The 26,626-nt window shown below is 38.6% G+C and overlaps 1 protein-coding gene across 24 annotated transcripts in view; it reads right to left on the bottom strand.

Moving 5' to 3' along the window:
- SGIP1 (SH3GL interacting endocytic adaptor 1) overlaps positions 1-26,626 on the bottom strand; it is a 213,973-nt gene that overhangs the window by 75,537 nt on the left and 111,810 nt on the right. For all 24 annotated transcript variants that reach the window (XM_067726463.1, XM_067726466.1, XM_067726467.1 and 21 more), the window contains 2 exons: positions 25,728-25,782; positions 24,837-25,012 (listed from right to left, as the gene is read on the bottom strand). In XM_067726463.1, the coding sequence (XP_067582564.1) occupies positions 24,837-25,012; positions 25,728-25,782 (231 nt within the window). The remainder of the gene's footprint in view (positions 1-24,836; positions 25,013-25,727; positions 25,783-26,626) is intronic.

Raw genomic sequence — 26,626 nt, 5'->3', positions numbered from 1 at the left:
AATTAAACTGAACTCAAAGAAATGCAGTTGGGGAAAAATGAATTTTTTCTCAGAATTGCATTCAAGTTGGAAATTGTAGACACACACATATAAATCAATTTTTCATTTTATTCAAAGATTACAGAGAGGAAAGAGAGTAAACAATAAGTCTTCCAAACCAGAAGAAAACCCTTACCTGGGTAGATTTGGTAAATTAAAGCAAATATTGAATAGTCTATTAAAAAAAAACCCTTGAAATCTAGCAGTCAAGAAAGTAAATCCATGTTTAACTTATGTTTAATGTTTAAAAATTACAGACTGTATGAGGAGTACTCTCTGCTCTTATCAGATGGGGTCCATAAGTTGCTTGTAGAAACAGTCATTAGTTACGAATGCAATTTTTAAAGATACACGTGGAAAATGTTAAAAAGAAGGAAAACTTGAAGGTACTACCACTGAGTGGGCTGTTCTATTCAGGGAACCAGAGAATTCCATTCTTTCCCACCCGCCCTTCCTACCCCAATTTCTTTCACTTGCCTGTCATGGGGGCACCAACCTATCAATTGGGTGTCAATTGGGTGTCATTCCTTTAGCTCAAGGCACTGTGATTCTATAGGAATGACAATTTCCCTGTCAGGAATAATCTGAGAAGGTCATTTTCAGATTTATAAGGCCCTAGGAGAAAATTATTTTGACAACAGAAGATTGATTCAAGTTTTGATTCAAAACTGCTGTGAAAGGTCCTTAGCATGTGATGCTTCCAGAAAAGCAGACCACTAGAAGCGTGGCCTCATAAGATGGGACATGGCTTGGCGGGGCCTCCTTAGGAGAATGACAGGGGCAGAGCTCAGGTTGGGGAAGTGGAAGTATAATAAAGTTTTCAAAAGGGTATGACTATGAGTTTGGTGGGTGATAATCAAACACATTTTTTTATACTTTCCTACTTTGGTGAAGGCTCAACATGGTGGTCACAGATGTTTTCTTCTCTCAAATGATAACATAAACAACTCAGGACAAGATGTAGCACCTCTGTAACAGACCTATAAGAAGGTTCTTTCCCTCTTTCCCTCTTTCCCTCTTTCTTTCCCTCTGTAACAGACCTATAAGAAGGTTCTTTCCCTCTTTCCTAAGGATTTATCAGAATTTTGTCTCATTTTGAACTCATTTACAATAGAGGAGCAGTTTCAGACTGAATAAGATCCACTAGATGTTTTTTAGTGACTTGCATGTATGTGCTATATAGAGATTATTATACATTATTAGTAAAAACTTTTTAATAAATATTTTATTTATTTTAATAGATAAACACTTTAAATCAGTATGTGTAAGTTAACATGTTCATTTAAATTAATCAATATTTAAAACAAATATGATCATTTAAATCAGTTATGGTCATTATAGGAGTTTTGATGTGGGTTGGCTTTTGGAAAATAAGACTCTGTAAACAAAATAATAAGAGAACAAATTGTTTAAATGGAGTTAAAATGTTTTTCTAGGTTGGAGAGCCTCAGATTGTCAGATTTTTGTTAATAAAGTCTGAAGGAAAAGATCAGGTGGAGACGTTAGGTCCAAGTAGTCAATCACGAGGTTGACACTGAGGGAATAGGACCTACCTAGTATAGTGAGACCTGAAATTCAGGAGTTAGGGGACCCCAGAAGCTGTATTGAAGACCTTTTGGTCTCTGTCTTACCCCTTTATTTATACTGTAATATTCATGAAACCAAGAAAGATACAAAGCTTCTTTGGTGTTCATTGGTATTCATCATTTCCCAGTGTATCAATTCATTTGATAGATGTTTATTGTTGAGAGGCACTAGACAAGAAGCCTCTGTAATATTTTATTAAATATTCCGTATGAATGAACAATCATCAGTGAAGAGGAAGAAAGACATGGCAGAAATATGCAAGAAAACCGTTGTTTAGAAATTAGAAAGAATAAAATCATATCAATTTAGAAAGGAACAGATGTTCAAACAATAAGCAGGAAACCATTAGCAACAGAAAAGAAAGTCCCGTTGTCCCATGATCCGGCATACAGATTTTGATGGCCTTGCTGTCGAAACAGGACAACTCTAGAACAAGGTTAAGGTGATGTCGACCACATAAAGCACATTCAGGAAAAAAGCCTATTGAATCCTGAAACCTTCTCCTCCCCAAGCAACCACATTTTCTTCCTTTCAAGGACTGTCTTTATAGGTAGACTGTGAATAGACTTCCTGCATTTTGCCTTAGTTAATTCACTCTTTTTCTTTTTTTTTAAAAAGGAGTAACTTGTCATAATCTGAGCTGTGACCCCACTGCTGGATTGGAATCAGCCACATAGTCCCTGTAGGTGTTATCTTTGATCATCAACTACGTGGCTTAAACAGAGAACCACAGCTTGTCAGCTGGCGCAGAGTATTTGTCTCAAGTAGTAATTGACTGATCAAATTGGCATAGGCCTACTTTCTGACAGCATTATTTCAGTTCCATTTCCTCTCTCAAGGGACTGACTGGGCAGGTCCGGGTCATTTCAAACATAGCAAAGTCTCTTCTTCTTGTTGCCTCAAATTTATCACACTGAGGAAAATAACAGATTTACTTTGAGCAATGCAAACTAATACCGATTTGCCTTCAGTGATGAATATATATGTGACAGCCTAGAAAGATTGACTTGAAAGTACGTCTCTTCCTCCCAAGATAGAAATTATGATTGTGTATGACTGTATATCAGTACACTGAACAATTTGAGTTATGGTCCAGGGACTTATGTTAAATTCAGGCTTAAAAACAATGTGGTTTACAAATTCTTTCCTAACTTGCCTTACAGTTTTCTTATTCTTTATTATCACCTTGCTATAAGTTTCTATGGTGATTTCTGGACAATCTCCAGACCTTGTACACACACACACACACACACACACACACACACACCACGTTTTTTACATTTAGCACTAGGAGTTGGGGTACCTATGTATTAGTTTAATTTGTTATGGAAAAGTGCTCTGATGATCCTAAAACATGCTCTTGACACATATAAGACCAGAGACTTTCAGCCACTAAACCTAATTCATCTGCCTCGTTCATACTGGGTTATCATAAATTTAACAAGAAGCCAACCTGGCCACCTTGCCTAGGCAAGAATTATCTCTATACATGTTTAAGGTAAAAATGTTGAGGATTCTTACCGGGCTGCGCCTCTGTGATCAGCAAAAAGGAAGAGAGAACAGACACCTAGTCAGAGAATGATGGATCAGTCAACAGGCTTGGGTAATAGAAGATTTCATAAACAGCTAACTAAACACACACTCCAGGTAATCAGGCCAAAGGAAGACAGGCAGTCATTGTGTTTGTGGCTTATTTAAACCATAATGAGGTTTTGGAGAACCTTAAGGAGAATCTATCCATTGCATAATATAGCTTTGCTAATGAGGATGTACTGGTTTCAGTTATATGTACATACAGACAAAGCAGAAACATACAAGAAAATTTTACTGATAGATTTAAATGTCTTGTCATACGGAGTTTTTCTTCATATTGTTTGAGGAGGGGAGTTTTAGAAACTGGGTAGTACAGAGAAAACTGTTTCCTCACACAAAAGGGTGTTAGCAAACATCATAGACACGATGCATTTCCCACATAATTCAGGCTTTAATCGGAGCCTCCAAAAATCAGAGAGCAGGATTAGGGACACCTCTTCTTTGCCTGGCTCTTCTCTTTAGTGTTCTGTGGAATGAGTGCGGATGAGGACTTTTTTAAAGTATATGTTCTTGGCCTGGTGTGATTTGGGCAGCCTCACCCAATGGGTAGAATGTGGTGGGAAAGATAAGGAGCTCCTGACAAGCACAGGTGTGAATGATGAAAATTGTCCAGCACCAATAAAACACTGGTGGACCAGATGATGCCTGGAAAAACACAAAATGCTGACCTACGACTTTTTTCTTTCACTCCTCAAACCTTGATCATGGCTGTTATCAATTTACCCCAACAATCTCTGGTTGCTCTCCCTCTTTGGGATTTTTCTGTAGTAACAAGAGTGACTATGATGTGAGTAGGGAAAGAGCTGTTGCTCAGTTTCTCTCTCAGGATATGGGCTAGCTTGTGAATTCACCAGAGGCTACCTGGGACCCAGTACCAGCCAAATTCCAAAATCCAAGCAAGAAGCACAAACACAAAAGTATCTAGCAGGTTGCTTAAATGAAAAAGATGATTCTACTCTCCATAACATAGACAAGAAATAAAAACCTATAGTCTTTTATACCTACTCCAGTCGATTTTACTTGTAATATTTTAGATATTATTATTTGCCATATTTTTCCAGTTCTGTTCCATACGTATCCCACCTTTCTTATAAATCTGTCTATATGCATGGATGCAATTTAAATGAAATTAGAAAAAGGACATGTTAATATGTATTTCTGAGCTTACATTCTTTTACTGACGAATTCATACTGTGTTTTGAGAGAAATCCAAGCACTCTTTTATATATTTAGACTTTATAATTCTTTAATGACCAGGCTAAAGTTCTTCACTAAAGAAGATGTGGGCATTTATGATTTTGCTTTAATTGCATGTCAAACATTTCCTTCTTAAAAGCAGCATAAAATACAGCAAAGAGGGAATTAAAAGTGACACAATTTCCCCCAAGATGATTATGAGAAATAATGCAAAATAAAATGTGTATTGCAACCATATAGAGGCAGAACCTTAAATTCAATAAACTTTGTTAAGATTATAGAGAACAACACTGTTCAAAATAATTTCAATTATATAAATTCACCCAAATTAAGTCCAGTGAATTAAAAACCTATATATTTTAATCAATAGTTCCTGTTTGTATTTTTTCTAGTAAAAGATAACATAAAAAAAAGGAACATCAAGGAACATCTGTTGAAATTCATGTAGTCACAGGCTTATTAACCAAAAGCCAGAAGACCCAGCTAAAAGCTATAGAAAGGTCAGACCCAGAAAACCTCAAGGTCCACAATTAAAAGTGATCTGAAACCTGCAAAATAAAAGGAATTCCAGAAGTCAGATTGAAGGGCTTTCTATACGCTAATTATCACCATTAAGGAGCATAAAGCAGTTGTAGGTTCTGCTGAACACGGACAGCAAAATCATTATCCACCAGGAGGGGAGAGCCTTTCCTTTTAAAAGTTTTATTTTACTCTTTCTCCTGTCATTTCCCAGGAACTTTGAGGCCTTTAGCATTCTATCTTTGTTCTACCAATGTACAGAATTTGCTTCAAAGGCAGAAGGAAACATCCAGTAACTGATCTTGATATATTCTGTAAGCTGAACACTCTCCATGTTAAATCACAAACTCAAAAGCTTGCAGGGCAAGGAGCAGGGGTGCTGTGCATGAGGGAATGAGAGTTTCACAAAGCTTTGGTGAAATGGCCACAACTCAGGGGCCCCATGCTTGCAGCACAAAAATATGGGCCTAATGCTGCCAGATCTTCAGAGTTGTCAGAGAAGACGCATATCTTGATATTTTTTAACTTCAAAGATTCTGGCTTTTAAATGGCATTAAAATTGTTTTTAACTGCACGTCCAAACAAAACATCTATTCAGTTGTTCAGAATCTGCAGGTGGCCAATTTGTCTCTGATTGCAGACATTTGTATCACACATAATAAGCTCTCAGCAAGTTTTTTTTTAATCTACTGTTATTATTATTTCACCTGATTACTCAAACAGGGATTTTGCAATTGGTCTATTTGTTTTCTGAACAAATTTCTTGTGTTCCTAATTAAACATTAATTGCTCAATTCCTTGACTTCTCTTGACCTCTGATGCATTCTGGAGAAGGTATTGAAAAACATTTTATTTTCCCCTCTATTTTTATCTTGATGTTCAACTTAGAGATAAGTCTTAGCTTGTATTTTGAGGCTATTTTCAAAGTGGGTATGATTTGGTCACTAGAATGAAGATCTTCGGTCAGAACATTTTGCATTTCTAAAATTTATATACTTGGCTATATGAATACGCCTTCCTAAAAGAAAATACTTCAGTAAATGTCCTCGCAGCACCCACAGTGTCCTTACCCACACCAGCTTTGTTTTGTTATTTTTCTGCACAAAAGGATTAATTTAAATTCAGCTAAGTAGGCTAACTTAGTCTTTGCCAATGCGGGTAAGTGTTTTAAGATATTTATAAAAAGAAGTAACCAAACACAATCTGTCCGGCTTGTCAAAGTCACTAAATAACCAACCTCAGGTTTTGAAGCTTTACAACATCCTCATTTGCTAAAATTCAGTGCTATAGGGAAACAGAGGAAAATACGTGTAAAGCCACAAAGCACCCAACAAATATTATTTTTATACAGTCTAGTCATAGCAAATTCAGTCATTCATGGTAGTGAATTTTCTAGGAAAGAATTAGAATATATGATGATTATGTTTATTATTATGGTCCTAACCAGTTTCTTGTTTGCTTTCAAATGCTTCAGGGTGAAGATAACCTCTCTGGCAAGCACCTATTTGATGTCCCCACCCCCACCAACTTTTGTGTTTGTCTATATTTAAATTTGTTCCCATATCTATTACAAGTCAGATGACTATGAATGCCTGCCAGATCCAATAGGACTTGGTAGAGATGATCTTCCGAAATTCCATTTAGGAAGAGACACAAAGAGCCTATTACTAACCAAGATATCACTAAAAGTTGACTGGTTTGAACAGCAACAACGTGGGCATTGCCAAAGAAAAACGAGGCAGGGGAGCAGGAGAAGGACTCATCCTTAGAGGCACAGCTAACAATGCAAAGGAGTACTTGTAGTTGAAATTGCTGTAAGAACAACAGGAGGAAAACCAATGAGGAACAAAGAGTTTTTAAAGCACCACGGATAAATTTCAGACTACGTAGTCCTGTCAATATTTGAAGTGGCCAAATCTGGATAATTCAGAGAAAGATTCAGGGTCAAAGAGAATAAATGAAATGGGCAAAATACTGTTGACTGAAAAAAAAAAGCACAACGCGAGAGTTGTGAGTTAAGTTTTATTTGGGGCAAAGTGAGGACTATAGCCTGGGAGACAGCATTTCCGATAGCTCTGAGAAACTGCTCCAAAGAGGTAGGGGGGCAGGTCAGTATACATGTGATTTTGGTGAAGGGGGAGCACATGCAGTCAGGCACATATTTTTTGCAGAATGTTGCTGCTAGTCATGAGGAGCAGCCATCACCATGAAGGATTTTAGTGCTTTTCTATATACGAAGAGATGCAACAGTTGGGCTCATAAAATCTTCTCCTGAAAATATCTAACCATCTGAAGTTCTGCCAGTTTTTCCCAGAGCACAGATTGCCTCATTCCTCATCTCCACCCTGAACTCCTTTCAGGGAGTGTTGAAGGTCAGCAGCTGCAGTGGCTCATAATTTAATCCTTGTAGAGGTAGATGGAAAGTACCAATTTATAGTTGGCAATACAAAGAAAGGTTGCTGAAGCGCACCATCGATATGTATGTCACATAGCATGTGACCCAGAGTTGACTCGCAGTTACACAGAAGTGGGCCATTCAATTTAGTAATAGTAATAGTTACAATTGTACTAATTTTATTTTTGGAAGCAATGTCATTGGGTCCATATTTTGACAAATTGTAATATTTTGATTCTGTCTTTTGTTCTTCCTGTGTCTTCTGTTCTTCCTTCCTCAAAAAATCACATGAAATTGTTACCAGTACATTTCCTGTATGTGGTACAGAGACTGCCAGGCTTGGGTCAATGGGCAGGATGGGAGGTTTAGCAATAATTACAGCATCCACTTAGGTGAGGTCAACAGACAACCAACTACTTCTCGGTGTGTGTTAACATGGAAACACAATATTTTCATATTTTCCACTGGAGAGGTCACGTGTGTCAGCCACGCATTAGCATCCTGTTCCCATAAATTAGGCAGCTGAGACAAGAACAGTGCATTTTTTTTTTTTTTAGTAGATCTGTTTCATTGCTGCTCTTAAAAAAAAAAAAAAAAAGATGTAGGTACACCCTAACAGATCTGTACTGCCACTGAAAATCACCCTGGTGTTTAAAAGGACAATGTAAGAGGTGTTTTGCACTTTATAAAGATCTTCTTTTTCTGTCTCTGACAACTTCAGAAGGGGATAATTTTTCTGATTAATTGAAAAAAAAAAAAAGAAGAAAACAGGACAACTTCCCTTTCCTAGGCCAGCTTCACAAGCATCAAGGATGCTATCATGTTGTACATTCAAAGAAAATTTAACAAAGAAATGTTTGCCTAGCTCATGGTAAATATATGTAGCTTGACTAACCCAAGTGGAAGCTGCAATAAATGAAACTTAATACTAAAATATTTAAACATATGCCTGTGATTGAGGCAGAGGTGAATCTTTACAAAATTACCCTGTGGCCCTTAATAACAGGTTTGGAAAATCACTTAGCAACCAGCTTCCTTTTATCCCCATGGGGCATAATTAGACTGTGTCCTGGTTCACAAAGGTTTGTTTTTAAAATTCAGAATCTTGTTGAGGTGTTAAACACAGTCAGTCATTAGATATGCAGATGATGAAAATGAACAGAATAAACAATGTTTGGCCAAGATGTAGAAAGGATTTGTTGTTTCTTACCGGACTTTTCCTCTAAAAGCGTAGGCATGAGGAGGAAAAATAAAGAGAAAATGAAAGAGGTGAAATATTCAAGAAGATACCACTCAAGGCTCAGAATAACCTTACTTAAAGCAGCTCTCTAAGGCATGGCTTTTATAAATGCTCCTGTGGATGTCTGATATAGTCATACCCAGGCTGCCAGCTTTATACCACCCCAAAACATGCCGCTTGGACATACTGATTGTTTTGAGCTGTAGGCACTTGAAAACAGCAAAATCAGGAGAGACTTTCTATGAACAACCCTAATCTGCCTAAACATAAATCTTCCAATTGTCATAAGGGTTTCACCAACCAGGAAGGACTGACTCAACATAGGAGTGGAGACCAGAAATCAACACCATACCCAGACAAACTCTGTCACAAACTATCATACTTCCCATCTATGCTTCCAAGGGTCCATTCATCTTCCCTAAATTACTCTCCCTTAAGAAGCCTCCATCCCTCTCCCTTTTCCCTGTTAAGACGGTATTTAATCCTGAATTCTGAAGACACCTCTTCGAGTTGCTCAATTTTCCTGAGTGTTTGCCAGGTATACAGGAATAGACATGTTAATAAACTTATGTTCATTTTCCTCTTGTTAATTCTGTCTTTTTGCTGAAGAGTCCCAGCTGAAAACCTAAGACGGGTTGAGGTAGTTTTGCCTCCTGTCCAAGTTCAAGTGCTAGAGGACATAGGTGTGGTCGCCATTTGAGCACATTCTAAGCTCTCTTTTGAATGGTTTACTTTTATCAAATAGATTTGTACTTTCAAAATAGAGAATTATGCTTTGTAATATTGAAAGGAGCGGGAAAATTCCATGAATGCGTTGCAGCCAAGCATGAAACTAAAATGTGAGATTTTCCCAAAATTCTAATCTTGTCAGGGAACCTGGTACCTAGTATCTTCTCCCAAGATACTCTGGCTAGAACCATCAGTTTTTCCATCCCATCCTTCATTTGTCCCCACCCCGCATTGGGCAATGACAAATTATTTTCCTGGTGAGTGGTCCCTGGCCCCTGGGAATGCTCTTTTCTTTCCTCCACAGCTGCCTTAATGAGGGCTTCATTTCTTGCCGACAGTAGTACTCCACCAAGCTCCTCCATATTTCATCTCCTAAATCCATCTTTTGTACCATCCCTAGAATTATTTTCCAAAAATACTGAAGTCAATGTATTACTCTGCCCTGCAAAAACTGCTCTATTATTCAGAAAATAGAATGCAACCTCCATTCTGTAATTTAATGCCTTTGTGGTGGGCTTCATCTTACCTTCACTCCCTCGTCTTCCACTGTTGTCTGTATGAAGCCTACACTTAGCTGCAGACACTCCTTCTCGTCTCCTGAACTTGTAGTACACTCACACTTCCCTGCCTTCTGCTCAAGCTGCTTCTTCAGGCTTGATGCCTTTTCCCTCCCTCTCAATTACCATCTTACTTATTCTTCAGGGCCAGTAACATTTCCTCTATGAGGGCCTTCCCCAAGGGCCTTTCCAAGGCATTTATTAGCCTCAGAGAAAACAGAGGTACAAACGGGTAGTATATATTTTTGCAGTTCTTATTTTGTTCTGTATTATTTAGATGTCTCCATTCGATTATTAGCTCCCAGTAATGGTTATGAATAACCTCTGTCTAGCCCCAAACAGAGTGCAAGTCACACAGTAGGCACTCAAAGCATGTCTATGAATTTTATTTTTGTGGTCATTAAAACATTATACAAATGTTTGAAGCATAGTGTCTTTTAAAATATAGAAAGATGGGGGGCTTCCCTGGTGGCACAGTGGTTGGGAGTCCGCCTGCCGATGCAGGGGACACGGATTTGTGCCCCAGTCCGGGAAGATCCCACATGCTGCAGAGCGGCTGGGCCCGTGAGCCATGGCCGCTGAGCCTGCGCGTCCGGAGCCTGTACTCCGCAATGGGAGAGGCCACAGCAATGAGGGGCCCGCGTACCGCAAAAAAAGGAAAAGAAAAAGAAAATATAGAAAGATGAATTGCTCTCTGAAATAAGGCTGAATTGTATATAATATATAGCCCAAGGGGTATGGCCCCAGTTGTAATGGTTCCTTCACCAGCTCCCATAAATGTGTCACTTAGCTCCTATTTAACTGTTGATCTTTCTGCCCATCAGTGACCTCAGGGGCTGATGTGTTACCAAGGCTCCAAGGAATTGGCACAGCTTTGCACAAACACTGGTGTAAAGCTATGTGACCAGCTCTCAATGCTCTCCTATAGCAAAAAGAAAACGAGTGTTTCAGCATAACTGAGGCTCAAGATAGGGCCCACATCCTAGGTGCTGCTTTCAGACTCAGACCCTTGCGAAGTAGCACAGAAAAATGAAAATGCTAAAGGTCCAGGTCCTCGATTTACAAACAGAAAGAATTTTGGGGTTAAAATCAAATAGTTTCAAAGAAGTTGTCATGGAAGGAGGTGCAAAAGTTTTTATGTATTCAAATTAGCTTAACCCCTTATTTTCTGCTTGCTTTTGGGCAAGACATACTGTTCCTCAGTTCCTTAGTTTGTAAAGTAGGGATGATTGCTATCTTATAGAACAGTTGTGAGGATTAAAAGATATGGATGATAGTGACAGATAAAATTCACTGAGAATTTACTATTATTGTTTTACCTTATGAGGTTGGTGTCATTATTATTTCTAATTTACCAGTGAGGAAAAGGAAGGTCAGTTGCGTTCCAAGGTCACGCGGTTACAAAGGATGAGAGTGGGACTAGATCCCAGCTTGTCTAACTCCAGAAAGCCTGGGCAGGGGTGGGCTCATGGCACAACCCAATTCCCCTGGCCCTTATCAGCACTGGGATTTAGAAACAACAGAGCTAATAGCTTGCAGATCACAGAGCCTGGAAAATAATCTTGGAGTTTTCCAATGGAAGGAGTTAAATAGGTCATGCCTGTCTATCATAGCAGGTCACAGGGAATGAACTTTTCAGAGAGTGAGCTTGTATTTTTAGGCATGGTGTCAGATCTTAGAATTAAACTCTGATTATATAGGTAAATTTCTCAGCCTCTTTCTAGAATTAAGTTCATTTTATTAAATTAGAATCAGAAGAATAAACATGAACACATGAGTGATAAGGGCCCTCCCCTCCTGCCCACTCCAGGCTAGATGATGATTAAACCATCTTTATTCAATATGTTGTTTTAATTGTTAGCAGCTATCAACACCTAGGCTATGGCCGTTGGGCTTAAGAGTTTCTTCAGAATGTTAAACAACCAAAGATAAAACATGACAAGACAATTCTCCTTTGGGGAAAGCAAAGATATTTCTTGATTTAAAATGAACTAATAGCATTAGAATGATTTTTAATTATGGAAAAGATAATAAAAGAAACAAAAAAGACATGTATACCTCCAGGTACTCGTGTTCACAGAAACAAAGTCAGTGAATTTTTGGATTGAACAATATATATACCTAAAATATAACCACTGTCTCTAAGTGCAGGGATGTTCTTGTCCTATGGCCTGAGATAATATAATTTTCCAATTTGCAAGCCTTGTTGAAAGATAGCTCATCCTTATGATCCAGGAAGCTTTCCAAGGAGCACACAGACCCCTGCCCTCTGCGGATGGAGTCTCTCTCTGGCTGTACTATCCTAAGTCACTTTCTAATGCAAGTAGTCATTCAAGTTAGGGCTTGTTGAAGCCTTCATTCTGCATGAAATCTGCAGCATTTAAAACTGAATTCTGTTGGAGACCCAGACCAAAGCTAACTGAGGTGAATAGAGAAAATATACACCAGAGTTTCAATGATCCTTACATGGAGATTTTGTGCTCTAAATACACCCCTGTCCTCTGAACAAGGAACTGAGCTGCCATGGGAATTTTTGGCATCAAGTTTCACAGAGTGGGATCAAGACACAAAAAGCCAGATCTAATTTAGAAGCTTTTTAAGAGTCCACAATTGTTTAACCTTAAAAATAGGATAGCTATATTTTGAGTCTATATTTTAGCTAATGAGATTTTTTATAGATATAACCACTTCCTATCAGTTATGTATGAATAGTCAGGTATTCACAAGGAGCAAAAGGATTATTTATTCATTTATTAAACCATTAACTGATATTTATTGGGTACCTAATAAAGACCAGACACTATTCTTGGTACCTTGGTGAACAAAACCATAGGAACAACAAACAAAAAACTTCAATGAGCTTTTTGGGGGGCAGGGGAGGAAATAGATAATAAATAATAAATATAATAAGTAAGCAAAGTATTTAGTATTTTAGAAGATGATAAATGCAATTTTAAAAAGTAGAAAAAATATAAGGGTTTGGGAATACCAGGGTAGAGAGTTTTGTGATTTTAAATAAGATGGTCAGGAGAGGCCTCATTGAGAAGGTGACTTGAACAAGCATCGGAAGCTGAGAGGGAGGTGGCAGTGCCAGTATCTAGAGGAAGAGGGCACAGCCAGGGAGCTGGGAGGGGTGGTGTGAGAAGGAAGAGTGGCAGGTGTTAGTCTGGGGTCGTGGTGTCCCCACCGCGAGGGTCTTGAAGGCCAATGTGAAGACTGGCTTCGCTCTGCTCCCAATCAGGAGTTCTCAGCATGGACGTTTAGTCACTCTTGGTTGCTGAGAAGAGGCATTGATGAAACAGATGAAACAAGACCAGAAAATGCCTGGATGTGACTTATGTTGTTGTTTTTCACTACTGTTTGGAAGCTTCTTTTGATTCCCCATGTACCATGCTAAAAATAAAATAAAATAAAGATGGGCTTCACACAGGCTGGGAGGTAGAAAGAGAGTTTCAACTGGGCAAAACAGAATGAGACCAGTCCATGTTGCCTTCCCTCTGTGTCGGCCACTTCAGGACAAGTAGCTCAGACTGGCGTGCACAGCTCTGTACCACAACTGTGCTGGTGGCTGATTTGAAACAGTAGTTCTTAAGGTCCAGTTAGTGACTGTCCTTTAGATAATATAAGAGACAGAAGGAAATTTCACCTTCATTCTGTTTAGAAATGAAATTTCCCCCAGTCTTTGAGGAAACATTTTCTGACATAATTAATATGGGTGATTCGCACTCTAAGATTTTTTTTTCTAAAACAATGAAAAAGTACATTCATTGCTGTAGATTATTTCTGGCACTAAAAAAAAAAAATTCTCCTTTAAAGAACAAGGGGATAGATCCTTTTTTCTTATACTGTTATACTTATTTTTATACTATTATTCATACATTTATAGAAACTCTTTAGTATAAAAATAAATATAACAGTGTAAAAAGATAATAAAGTATCTACCCTTTATTCTCAAGGTCATGGACCACTAAGTGACTGAAATCTGAGATGAGAAAGCAGACATCTCATTAGGATGTATGGGATTAGGGGAAGAGAATTATGACAAAAAACTGGCAGCCTCAGAAAAGGACACATTAATAAACTTTAGAAAAGAACCTACAGATAACTCCTACAAGAGAAGAACAGTTATTGTTCATACTGATCATCCATCTGATAACGAAGAAAAACTTGGTTGAACTGAAGGGGAAAAGATAAAAAATTTTCTCTCTTTATAAAATAATGCGAGGGATATAAGTTGTCTTATATCCCAGTGAAACACCAAGTTCCGTATACTTCCCACAGTGAAGAGCACCCTTCTGTTCAATCAACCAACAAATTTTGTTTTGTTTTGTTTTGTTTTTGGCTGCACCGCTTGGCTTGTGAGATCTTAGCTGCCCAACCAGGGACTGAACCGGGGCCCTGGCAGTGAAAGCGCCTACTGGACTGCCAAGGAATTCCCAGCCAACAGGTATTTTCTAAGTACCTATTACATGCCATTCAGTGTCCTAGACTCTAGAGGAAAGGCCCCATTAAGGCAGGAGTAAGAACCTATAACTTCTGGGTGCAGGATGAGTTGTCATTAACCCAACACTTGCTGAATTGTTCACAAGTTATGTTTCTGTTACAAACTTATTTTCCAAAATGATTGCTTCTTTACAGGGCCCATTCTATCCCGAATACACCATTAGCTAATAAAAATGGTTTTAAATTCAACTCTACACTGGTAGGACTAACACAACCAAAGCAGAAGACCTTAAAGATAGAAAAATTAGTCTTTTGGATTACAATTAGCATTGTAATTAAAAGATTAAAAGCATATAATTCAAGATTTGCTACCTCTGGTTGAGGACATCCTAACATTTTTATGTGTGTCAATATTTTAAGTCTATTGTTTCATTCAATTAGATTTTAAGTTGGTAACAGAAATTGAGGGTTAAGGTCTCTGACCCTGGTGTTCATGTTTCTGGAACCCCCAATCAGATTAGGTTGTCTGAGATAGAAGAACACAATGAAAGAATCTGCAGTTATGCAAGGAAACTCTAACCCTTACATCTCACAAAGGGAAGCAAAATACCAGGTACTCAGAGGGTATAACCAGTATTAGTTGGAGAAATAATAACAGAGGCAATCCAGATTGAATTAATATTCTGCTCATTTTCAAGGAGATCAGAACATACAACAGCTCAGGGATTTCTTCTTACCATCGTAGGCTGGGCATAAGGGTTTGGAAAAATGATATTTTAATTTTAAATGTCAGGGAATGGAAGCAACAGAGAATTCCCTAAGGAAAAATAGTTAGTAATGAAGGAAAGAACATACACATATCAGATATGAAACAAATTCTTCTGCGAGTAAGTCGCACGGCTTACTATAATGCAGGAAAGAGAAGAATATATTTTGAAAAAGGAAGATCCCACCCATCTCCCCAACTATCCTTCTCTATAAGGCCTGGAAAGAAAGAGATACATCTCATGTGCCAACTCCAGAAGATTTTGGCCAGGCTGCTTGCAGCTCTGTCTAGAGGGGGCTTCTCAGACTACGTCTGGGATGTGGGATCTAGTTGCAATGTCTGCTGAGGGTTTGGAAGGGGAGTGGCAGTTTATATGCTTCATGCTTGACATCCCTGATCTAATCCCAACCCAAATCATGTTTGATGCGTTGAAGCCAAGCTGAGCCTCTCCCCTCCAACTCGTTGCACTGGAGGTCTGGGCTGAGCGCTTAGCATCAGAATGCATGCAATCTTTACCTTCCCCTTGCACCGTGCTGAGTTTCTACCAGGAGTGAATGCCAGTGTGTAGGAGACTGGAGCTCTCCTCCCTCACAGATGACTCTTTGTTTTATACTGAACTCAGTGGGGTGCTGAACCTTCTGCCCAAGTGAGGACAGGAAAGGGGGTGGTGTTACCAAGCAGCAGCAAATTCAGGGATTTTGCTCGCTGGAAGGCTAATTTGGGGGTGGGGGGGCACCTGGAATAGGCAAACAGCACCAGACTGTCCTCAATTAAAAGCTATCTCTCCCTCCCCAGATTTTTTGATTAAATAACTCCATTATGGATGGCAAATCTCCAGGAACAAGATTAAACTAATTGCCCCTTCATAACTCCATGTCAAATTCTTTAATTCCTTGTATCACTGAATTTTGCAGGGGAAAGAGAGGAGGCAGTAGCACACATGCCAGGCTAGGTCAACTCCTACTCTCTCATCATTTCTATCAACCCTCTTCTCCTTGACTTTGCTCAAGTCCTCCCTCGCTATTTTTATTCTCTTTCTTCCTCCCACAAGTCTCTGAACTTAAGGAAGAGAGAAATGGAGCTGAAAAGGGAACTGATACTTATAGAGCCCCTTCCTAGGTGATAGGCACTGAAGTGGGCCTTTTGCAACATTATCTCATGTCATCTTTACATCAGTCCTGAGAAGGTAGGCATTACTGTTCCCATTTTACAGACTTGGGAACTGAGATGCTGAGTTAAGGAGCTTACCCATGGACACAGAGATAATAAGATACGGACTCAAAAGCCTGTGTTCTCTCTACTTAACCAATGGGCTTCAAGGAAGTGCTCTCTTTCTTGGTCCCCTTTCTATATCATCAACCTGCCCCTAAAACAGAGCACTTCCCGTAGAGATTCTTGGGCCAGAATATGCACAGCAGAGTATTAAAGTTGAGAGGAATTTAAAAATAATTGAATCACAGACCCTGATTCAATGTAGATGAGAAAATATACTGTGGTGGTTTTTATTTATTTATTTATTTTTTAATATACTGTGTTTTTAACTTGGCAGAAAGGAGGCAGATGCTGGAGTTCAAGTCCTGGCCCTCGAAACTTCAGCTGCCTCTTGATCTTTCGGAGTTGATGTCTTCCGTAAAATAAGGTGAGCACCACCTCCCTGCCTACTTAACAGTGTAGCTGGCTCATTACATCTTTCTGATCATGACAGCTTTTGTAAAACATGAACCATTATTATAATGAACCATCCATATAAAAAATGCTTGCTGATTGATTGATTAGGGGAACTGAAATATATGAGTCATATAAAAAGAAGGTGTCTTTCTTTAACATTTAAAACAAAGGTGACACAGAAGCAGTTAAGCCTGACTGACCTATCAGCTCAGCCTTGCTCTCTTGTCACATGGAACACAGGAGAGAGTGTATGTAGAGTGACATGGGCTCTTTAGGCACCGTTATAGTGATAGCCTTCAAAGGGTTTGTGAGTAATCAGAAATTATTTGTAAAATGTTTTGTATGAGTTATTGAAATTTTAATTTTTTCCTCTGGAAAGAGAAACAGTAGCTTTCATCAAAAGTAGTATAATATAGTGGGTAAAATTTTTGAATTGGAAACCAGAACTTCTGAGTTTAAATCTCAGCAACTTCACTTACTAGCTGTGACATCTTGGGTGAATTAATTAATTCTTCTATGCCTCAGTTTTCTCATCTGTAAAATGAGGGTAATAATAGTACCTATCTCATAGGGTGGTTGTGTGGATACATTAATTAACATATGTGAAGCAGTTGAAACACAATCAGTAAGCAAATTATCATAGCTGCCAACCAGCAACACCATCGCCATCGTAAGTTCTCTAAGTGGTCTCTGACCTTAAGGATGTTTATGAGTAGTCACCAGGAGACACACTCCATTGTTCTGATTAAAAATAGCTATCATTTACTAAGCAACTCCTTTGGGCCTTACATAAATATACTTACAAAGTACTAACTACTTTACATGCACTACTTCCTTAATTTTTATAAGGATACTATGAGATGAATAGTATTATTAAAATGATTTTACACCTGATTAAGCCTTGACTGGGGCTTAAAGGTTTAAGTAACTTACCCAGGATCATGTGGATAATGAGTGCAGAGCCAGAATGCAAACTTAGTTCTGACTTGTCCCAGAGCAAAAATTTGTAATCAGTAGAGAACTAAATGCTTCTAGTTAAGGACAACTTCTCAAGGTAAGTCAGCAGTGATCCTCGACTCACCAAAGGACAAAAGTAAAGGAATCAACGGCAGCTCATGACACAAGGAAAAGATGATATTGCACCAAGAATTAAAATATAGCACCTGTCTTTTCAATTCCAGGAAAGCTATGAGAGCCACAAGATTCAAAGCACCTAGGGAGCAAAGCATGTCGCTGAAGATGTGTCCCTGTGGGTTCTGGAAGAAACGGAGATGTCTACCTCTGAGATCCTGAGAGGGGTGAGGAAGTCAGGAGACTGTGAAATGGAGGCCAGAGGGGAAGCTGAATAGGCCCACATATTCAATCAGGACTGAGTGAAGACAGGACCACAAGGGGAAGTTCAACTTCTATGTACCGCTTGTGACATCAGCTATACATTGTTTTCTGATAAGCTTGTAGTTAGTTAGCACGAAGGTTGGACCAAGTGTGTCCAATATTTCTGATGCTAGCTCTCAGTGCCTGCTACACAGAAGGTGCTTACCAAATATTCGGTGAATTGATTCGAAGAGGGCTGGAATATTATGTCATTTCTCCATGAAATAAATTTGGTGGGGATGCACAATGTAGGATCCCATTAGGAATGCTAGCCTTCAGTACGGTCTCCTGAAGAAGCACCACACTTATTCAAGGGATTTTGTTAAAACAAAATTAGGAATGCTAAAACAGGAATGCTTCTGGAATGAGCTTCAAAACGAATCCACAGGCATCACAAAATAAATTATTTTATTAACACATTTTCCCAGTTTGATACTCAGAGTAATTACTGGTCTTGGCTCTAAATGACTTTTGGTCATTTGGGTTTTCTGATTTATCACCATTAATGATATTCTTAAAAATATGCCCCAGGCTCTGCAGACAATTCTAGTAACAACAATCAAATAATCCCTAAATGTAGCATCTGAGTGCTTTCTATATTAACTCATGCCACCCTTACAATAGCCCTGTGAAGTAGGTATGGGAGTTATCTTCACCTACTAATGAAGAAACCATGACTCAGGTTTTGTAACTTGCGCAGAGCAACCCCAGGTAAGAGACAGAGCCCAGTTATTTGAGTAATTGTGACATCGTTGGAATAAGTGTCTATTTGTATCTCCCTCAAATTATCTTAAAGAGAATTAATGGTATTCCATTGTGTATTGAATTTTCATTTTGTTGTTTTTATAAGGGCATATTTCCTTATAGTCCAATCTTGCACCCGTTAATTTATTTAGCCCCTTTGAGAAATGTTTACTTTTTAAGGACAAAACCACTCATGGAAGATATAATAGAGGTTTGCTTCTACCCTGAATGTAAGGAGTGTGGTATCAAGGGAAGCAGATAGCAGAACTCTTTATCTCATATCTCTGCTTCCATCTTCTCCTTTAAAGGAAAGATCTTTACATTTTATTAGCAGAAAGAGATGGACTACCGTGTAAGGTAGGTGTTCATTTATTCCCATTTTAGACATGAAGAAACTGAGACTCAAATAGGTTTAAGAAACTTGCCTAAGTTTGCAAGAGGTTGAGTTCAGGTCTAGCAGATTCTAATATCTTTCCTGTAAAATAAGCTGGCACTGTATGCTAGGTCCTTCAGGGGTTAAGTACAAAGTTTCTATTTGTGTTTAAAGAAATATCCATCACAAATGTCCAGTATGGAAAAAATTGATTTAAAAGTAGTTCCTCTAAAAGGTGGAGATTTGGTTCAAAATTAAAGTCTAAGATAGGCAAGAGACTGCCCAAACCTCTATAACTGAATTCAAGACTTGAGATACAGATACATTATAATCCAGGATATGAAAAGACAGAATGCTTTTAGGGCAGGGGACTAGAAATGGGGGAGCAAAGCCATGACTCTCAATAAAGGGTCAAGAGTTAGATTAAAAAATGATGTATATACAGATATAGATAAATACATACATACATACATACATATTAGTGTGATGGTTAATTTTATGTGTCAACTTGATTGGCTGTCAGGTACCCAGATTAAACATTATTTCTGAGTGTGTTGTGAGGGTGTTTCCACATAAGATTAGCATTTGAATTGGTGACCCTCCCCTATGTACGTCAGCATTATCTAATCTATTGAGGGTCTGAATAGAAAAGAGGTGGACAAAGGAGGAATTCACCCCCCTTTTCTGCCTCATTGTTTGTGCTGGGACACACCTTGTCATCTTCTGCCCTCAGACTGGAATTTGCACCATCAAGTCTTCTGGTTCTCAGGGTTGAGGCTCAGATTGAATTATTTCACCAGCTTTCCTGGGTCTCCAGTTTGTGGACAGCATGTTGTGGGACTTTTCAGCCTCCATAATCACGTGAAGCCAATTTCTTATAATAAATCTATCATCATCATCTCTCTCTCTCTCTCATCTATCTATACACATATATACATATATCCTGTTAGTTCTGTTTCTCTGGAGAACCCTGAACAATACAACCAGTAATAAAGAGACAAACAACTGCAAAGTACTATGTACACATCAGGTACTGTTACTAGGATATTCTGTGTGCTTTCTTCATTCACTCATTTATTGAATAACTATCTATATGCCCAACGTGTGCCATGTACTGTGCTAAGCACAGGGAACAGAAAGTCAAAGAAGATTTGATTCTTCCAGAGACCAACCATAATCTACAGAAAAATTCCATAAGGACCATTATTACCCTCACTTTACAGAAAAGGAAATAGAAGCTCAGAAGAATTATAGGACTTATCTAAGGTTACATAGGTAGAACATGGCAGACCTGGGTATTATTATACGGCTACCTCCTATTAACCCAAGATTCTAGAAGAAATTATTTATACAAATGGCCAGAAAGCACTTGGAAAAGAATGTGGTAACAAGAGGTGCCAAAATATGCCATGTAGATTTGTCTTCAGAAGGGTTTCTCCCACAGCTGTTAGGAGCGCTATTGGCAGACAGCCTTCAACTGTCAGCACTTCAGGATCTGACTCAGCTGCAGAGAGTCACCTTGGCGAAGGTCATGCCCCTTTCTTAGCCTGCCCATATTGGAGCACTAGCTGTATAAAGGTTATTGATCTCAGCTAAACCCAGGACAACCCGGAAGGGTCATTCTAGCTCACAAGTTCCCCATGTGATTAGCTTAGGCTGTTGTTGGATGTGCAAAACAGCTTAAGGTCTCCCTCTGCCCACCCTACCCCACAGGTATTGAGCGCAACATCCTGCACACTAAACTTGGAATTGGAGTCAGCATGCTGCACGGAAAACCTGTTGAGAAAAGGAGGAACTCTGTCCTTTTTTCATCCTCCAAAGAGCACAACTATAACATGAACAAAAGTTACACAGAGACAGCATTTGGGTTTAATAAATTTCTTTCAACAATGAAACAGCCTTCCTCAAAAAGCAGTGAACTTTGTAAGACAGAAGGAGCACTATTACTGTTGGCGGCATCTCTATCAACCAAATAAGTTGGTATTTTACTTAAGTTTGTTTCTTTTCATCCTTCTGCTGGCTAACACATAGCATAACATAACTGGTATTTAGAAATTAGTGATTAGAATTCTCTAAAAGGAAACTTCCTAGTTTCAATAGGTTCTGGGAATAATTTTAAGATAGATGGGGAGGAAATCCCATTTTCCAATAACTCCCCAAATTTATCTGATTATTTAAGATATAGTGGCACAGAAACTGTGTCAATATCTACCAATATCCATTCACTCCTTTATCTTTTAGTAACAGAACCCTGAATTTTAGCTGGTTATATGTGTATCCAGCCAAAAACTACATTTCCCAGACTCCCTTCCAGCTAATATGGCCATATGACTAAATTATGGCCAGTGGGATCTGGGGGGCAGTGATCGGTACAACTTCTGAATTCAACACTTAAAAGAAACCACTTGCCTTTTATTTTCCCTTTCCTCCATCCCAAGGCTGGAACATGGAGGTGTTTCGTGATGGTAAGGCACCAGCATCCTTGAAAAGGTAGAGCAATAATACAGAAAGTTCCTGGGTTCTTGAATGACCCCTGGAGCAAGACTCTATTACCCATCTGGACTGCCTATCAGCTTTGACTCTTTTGTGGGATAGAAATAAATCATCCATTTTTTTAAAGCCATGACTATTTTGGTTTCTGTTAAAGCAGCTCTACCAATATTCTAACTCATACAGATCCCAAATCAACAACTGAAACATGGGTGATTTTCCTTCTTTACCATATCAGCATGATATCTTACTAGGAGACCACAACATGATAAGAATAGAAATTAACATCTTTTGCCTGTGAGTTGACCTCTGCATCCTCCTGTCTTCTTTTTTGGTGCTTGGCCTTGTCCTGGTCCATACTATACTTGATTTCTATATAAAAATCAAGGACCCAGGTGAGATCTGGACTGGAATTATGTTCATTTGCCTGTAGAGTAGGATTTTTGCCAGTAGCTAAAACCCTGATTTTCTATGTTGCTGAAGCTTTGTTTTGGGGAGGAGTAATTTTCAGATAGGTTTGTTTATACTGTATATACACATAGATATATATGACACATTCATCCATCCATTCATTCATTTCATTCATTTATCGAGTCATTTGACCATGATGTGTATACAGGAAACCTATCCAAATAAAATGAAAATCAATTCATGATAAGAGATATCAAATGGGTTACAATTCATTAATACATATTCACAGATAGATGAAAAGAACAAGTGAAACACAACTTTATCTTAAAATTCTTCAAAAGAAATAGAAATCAGAAATTCAACATAAGACATTGTTATGAATAGCTTACCATTTGGAATTTTCTTTATTTCTAGCAGTGTAACAATTGATGCTTTTGTAGCGTAAGAACCACAGCCTAAATGAAATATTCTGATATATCATTAACTGGTATAGGTCCTATTTCTCTTTTTGTACCTGAATTAAGTGTAGCTGTGTGAACGTCTGATTGCTTGGATGGAAACATCTAAAGCTGTGCAAAGCATTCCTCATTTTTATCATGGCACTAGCTGGATTTCAGAAGGTTCTTTCTATTTATCCAGTTCTGGAGATAAAGTTCTACCTATGTCATTGGCGAAATACACCTATATTTGGTTATGGGTTATCTAGAAGAGGGCATGGATTCTAAAGCCAAGAATATGTTTCCAGTCCAATCGCTCTTTACACTTATGTTTATCCAGAAACGTGCCTACCTTTCCCTAAAGCAACAATCACAGCTCATTTTCTTACAGTAAATGTCAAAAATCACAACTCTCATAGTAATGAGAGAGCCAGGTTCTCACATTAGAGGGAACCAGCTGGGAGTGTGGAGGCAGTAGTGGCCGGGGGGATCCCTTGGTTTGTGGGGCTGCAGGGCTGCAGGAATTGCCTAACCCTGGGATTACTTCTCTGGGTGTCTCCATCTAGTTTTAACATTGTTTCCCTAACATCTTTTTGTCAGTCTCAGCCACGTCATGTCAATATACCACTTTAAAAACTGGTGTTGGGAAGAGCTCAGAGTGACAACCACTCTCCTTGCTGTACCCTCATTATCTGATAGGAAGAATGACTTGGGCAGGCACATTCGTTTTGATAGAAGGGACTTCCCCTTTCCAAGAGTCAACTAGCTTTTAGCAAATATATCCCACACATATCTGGGGAACAAACAGAAATTTGTTCACTGAACCCCATGAACTTGCCTTCTTACACTTATCCTGGTAGCTTTCAAATGACCACTAGGTTTATTACACTCTATAGAGAAGTGGATATAAACTGGTTTCAGGCATTGAAATAAACTTTTACAATTGATAAAAAATGATTTAGTAAGTAAAAAATGATTTGAAAGATGTTAACTGAAAAGTGAAATTGTGTACAGTTAAAATGCCCCTATTACTAGAAATCACCTGTATTGTAGACCAACATGTGAATTTAAAATCTGTACCCTCCATGGCAGAAGGGAAAGAAAACTAATACATGTTATGCCTCCCTTTTCAAGAAAACATCTTAAGATTGCAAGTGAGTATGATTAAAAATTACCTGAAATATCATTTGCTGTGGTTGACTACTATTAGCAATCATGTTAGTTGACCCTAACCGTAGTGGTAAAGGCCATTATAAGCACTAAGCACTAAAGAAGGCATCTTTATAGACTTTATTCATCCCAGGCAGGCAAACATTTATTCCCAAAGGATGGGTGATTACAACTCCTTTAGAAAGGTTAGTCGAGATATTCCAGAAGCATCTCAAAAATGGTTCAGCATTTATTAATTACCTCGTTCATGGGAAATGCTGCAGGGAGAGCACATTTCTCTAAAGAAGATGCCAAGAAGCCAAGAACATCTTAGCTCCTAGTATGAGAGCCTTCATCTGCTCTTCACAGCTATTTTTAGAAAACAATTGCAGCATTTATCAAGTACTACAGAGAAAACACTGTAAATGTTGGAACTCAGAAGGCAGCAATTAGAGAAATTTAGTAGATGAGAATTGGAGAAGGAAGTACAACTTGTAGAAAAATACGAATTTGATTAATATAAATAAGGCATACCTGTATCTGAGGTGCCTAAATGATGAGATTATTTAAGACAATTTGATAATAAAATATAATGAAGCTTATGAGTTTTAATACCTTTTTAGACTATGATCTATGATGTTAGATTAATATTTCTTTTAGAAGCATTAGCAATGAAAAGGGTTTTTATTTTCCTAAAAAAAAGCAATTTTCTTGGTTTTCTTTCCATGAGTTTTTATGTTTTATATCATAAGAGATGACATTAAGATGTGTTTTTAAAAATCGCTATTAGTAAATTCGTATACTTCATATTGTTTTTAATTGTTTCAGGAGTAAGTCTGGATAATCTTTATGTTATTCTTTCCTTCTTTGAAAAATGATTGCAGGAAAACATCAAAAAGAAATGTGATCTCGTGCATTTTTACCATTTTGAAAAGCACAGAAACTGCAATATAGAATGAGCATAACTTTCCATGGCTAGAACGAGCTGCTTCAGGTTTATAGACTTCATAAAATGGTGACCATATGCAGCCTTCAGTTTAAGAAGTTTCTGATCTACTTAACGTGTATGGGCAGAGCACAGCTCTCTGTCCAACCTCACCAAAGCTTGAAATAAAATCCACTCACCACTGGTGATGGGGAAAGTGCAATGTTGCCTATTGATGCCTTCAGTTCATCTACAGTTGCAGCGTTCTTAAGAATGTCTTTAGCTTGCAATGGCTTAATCTTGATATTAAACTTCTTGTGTGATTCTTCTTCCTCTTCCGATTCGCTTGAAGAATAAAAGTGCTTTCCTTTGGTAGGTAGAACACAGTTAAAGATACATAACTCTTTTTTTCTACTGGGAGGCAATGATGAGTATAAGACATGAGTGACTGCACATAGAGGCAGCAGAAGTATCCTTAGATGGTAGAAAATCAAAGCAAAACAAACAAAAATCAAAGGGTAAAGAAGGAAAGAGTTAGAATTTATTCACCTTTCCTTGGAGCAGGATTAAGGATGGTGAATTTCAAGGAGCAATGGTTACAAAGTTGGCCATTTGTGTCTCACTCAGCACACACAGTGACAGGCGTGACAGGCCCACGGGAACTTCCTCTTACTGTGGAGACAGGAAGGCCTCTCTACTGATGATTTGTGATGATTTTTAACTGCTTCAGAGTGTGACCTGCTCTTACCAGAGATGGTTTGCAGGCAAAGCACAAGTCAGAGCTATTTTCCAGCCACCATTAGTGACGTTGTCACATAGGATTTCAGCAGACAACCCAGTACCCGCAATTTGTACAACTGTTTTTCAGCACAACTTTTCTCTTTCTCCTCACTCTCTCTTTTCTATGAATAGAGCAAAAGGCAAAATGCCTGCTTGTTAGTGATCAGGCTGTTCTCTGTGCTGTTTATTCATCTCTAATACAAGGGACAACAGGACTTGAGAAGCTTGGGTTTCGGCACCTTTTCAATACAAAATTTATCACCCTGCTGAGAGCAAATGAAAATGAAAATTAAAATATAAAGAAAGGATATAGCCGGGTTCCTCAGGTCTGATGCTGTAGCCTTCTTCATCCAGCTCAGGAGAGTTCTATAAAATACAAGTGCACATTAAGCAATTATTATCCTGACAATGATAAAGGAATTATTCATTTTCCTTCAAGGGTCTTCCAGTTAAGGGTATAGACTTGTCTCTTGTTTTGGAGGTGAGTGCTGGGCCCTATATGTTTAGATATTTACTCACGGATATTTGGAGACTCTTCCTATTGGGAAAATAAACTAGGAATCAACTGTCAATGAAAGAAAACATTCAAACAGAATTTATCATGCATTTCCTGTAAGCCAAAGACTATGCTGAGCAACATGGCAGGGATACAAAATGCAAATTATCTTTCGACTGTATTCTGGTAAGCAAAAGTTCAAAAAAATGCGAAACACAAAACACCAGTGATAGGAGTTTGAAAGGAGAGGAAATTTGTGAGGTTTGGAAGAATTAGAGAGTCTGTGTGTGCCTTTCGGGCCAGATGGAGAGGAGAGGGGAGCCAGTGGTGAGGAAGAGCCTGTACCGAGACACCAAGGCAGGAATGGACAGTGTGATTCCTGTAGGGAAAGGGAGAGGCAATGGTGACAATGACAGGACTGGAAAGGAAGCTGTATGGTGGGAGACCATGGAAAAGAAGACCATGGCTGGGGGCTGGGGAGCAACATGCTGGGGGAAGAGTCTAAACTTGATATGGCTACTGCAGCTTCTCAATTAAGGTAGGACACGCTGAAAGCAGAATCTTAAGGAAATATGCTTCAGGATATACTGGGGACAGAAGAAACTGGAGAAAGGAAAACTAATTTAAGATGCTTGCATCAATTCAGGTGAGATGTGCTAAGTAAATGACCAAGTTGTTCGTGGTGGGAAGGGAAGAATCAAGGACATTTGGAAG

The sequence above is a fragment of the Pseudorca crassidens genome, chromosome 2, assembly GCF_039906515.1.
Source record: "Pseudorca crassidens isolate mPseCra1 chromosome 2, mPseCra1.hap1, whole genome shotgun sequence".
NCBI lineage: Eukaryota > Metazoa > Chordata > Mammalia > Artiodactyla > Delphinidae > Pseudorca > Pseudorca crassidens.
Note: the sequence above shows the minus strand (reverse complement) of the source record. Positions and strands in the feature narration are given on the sequence as shown.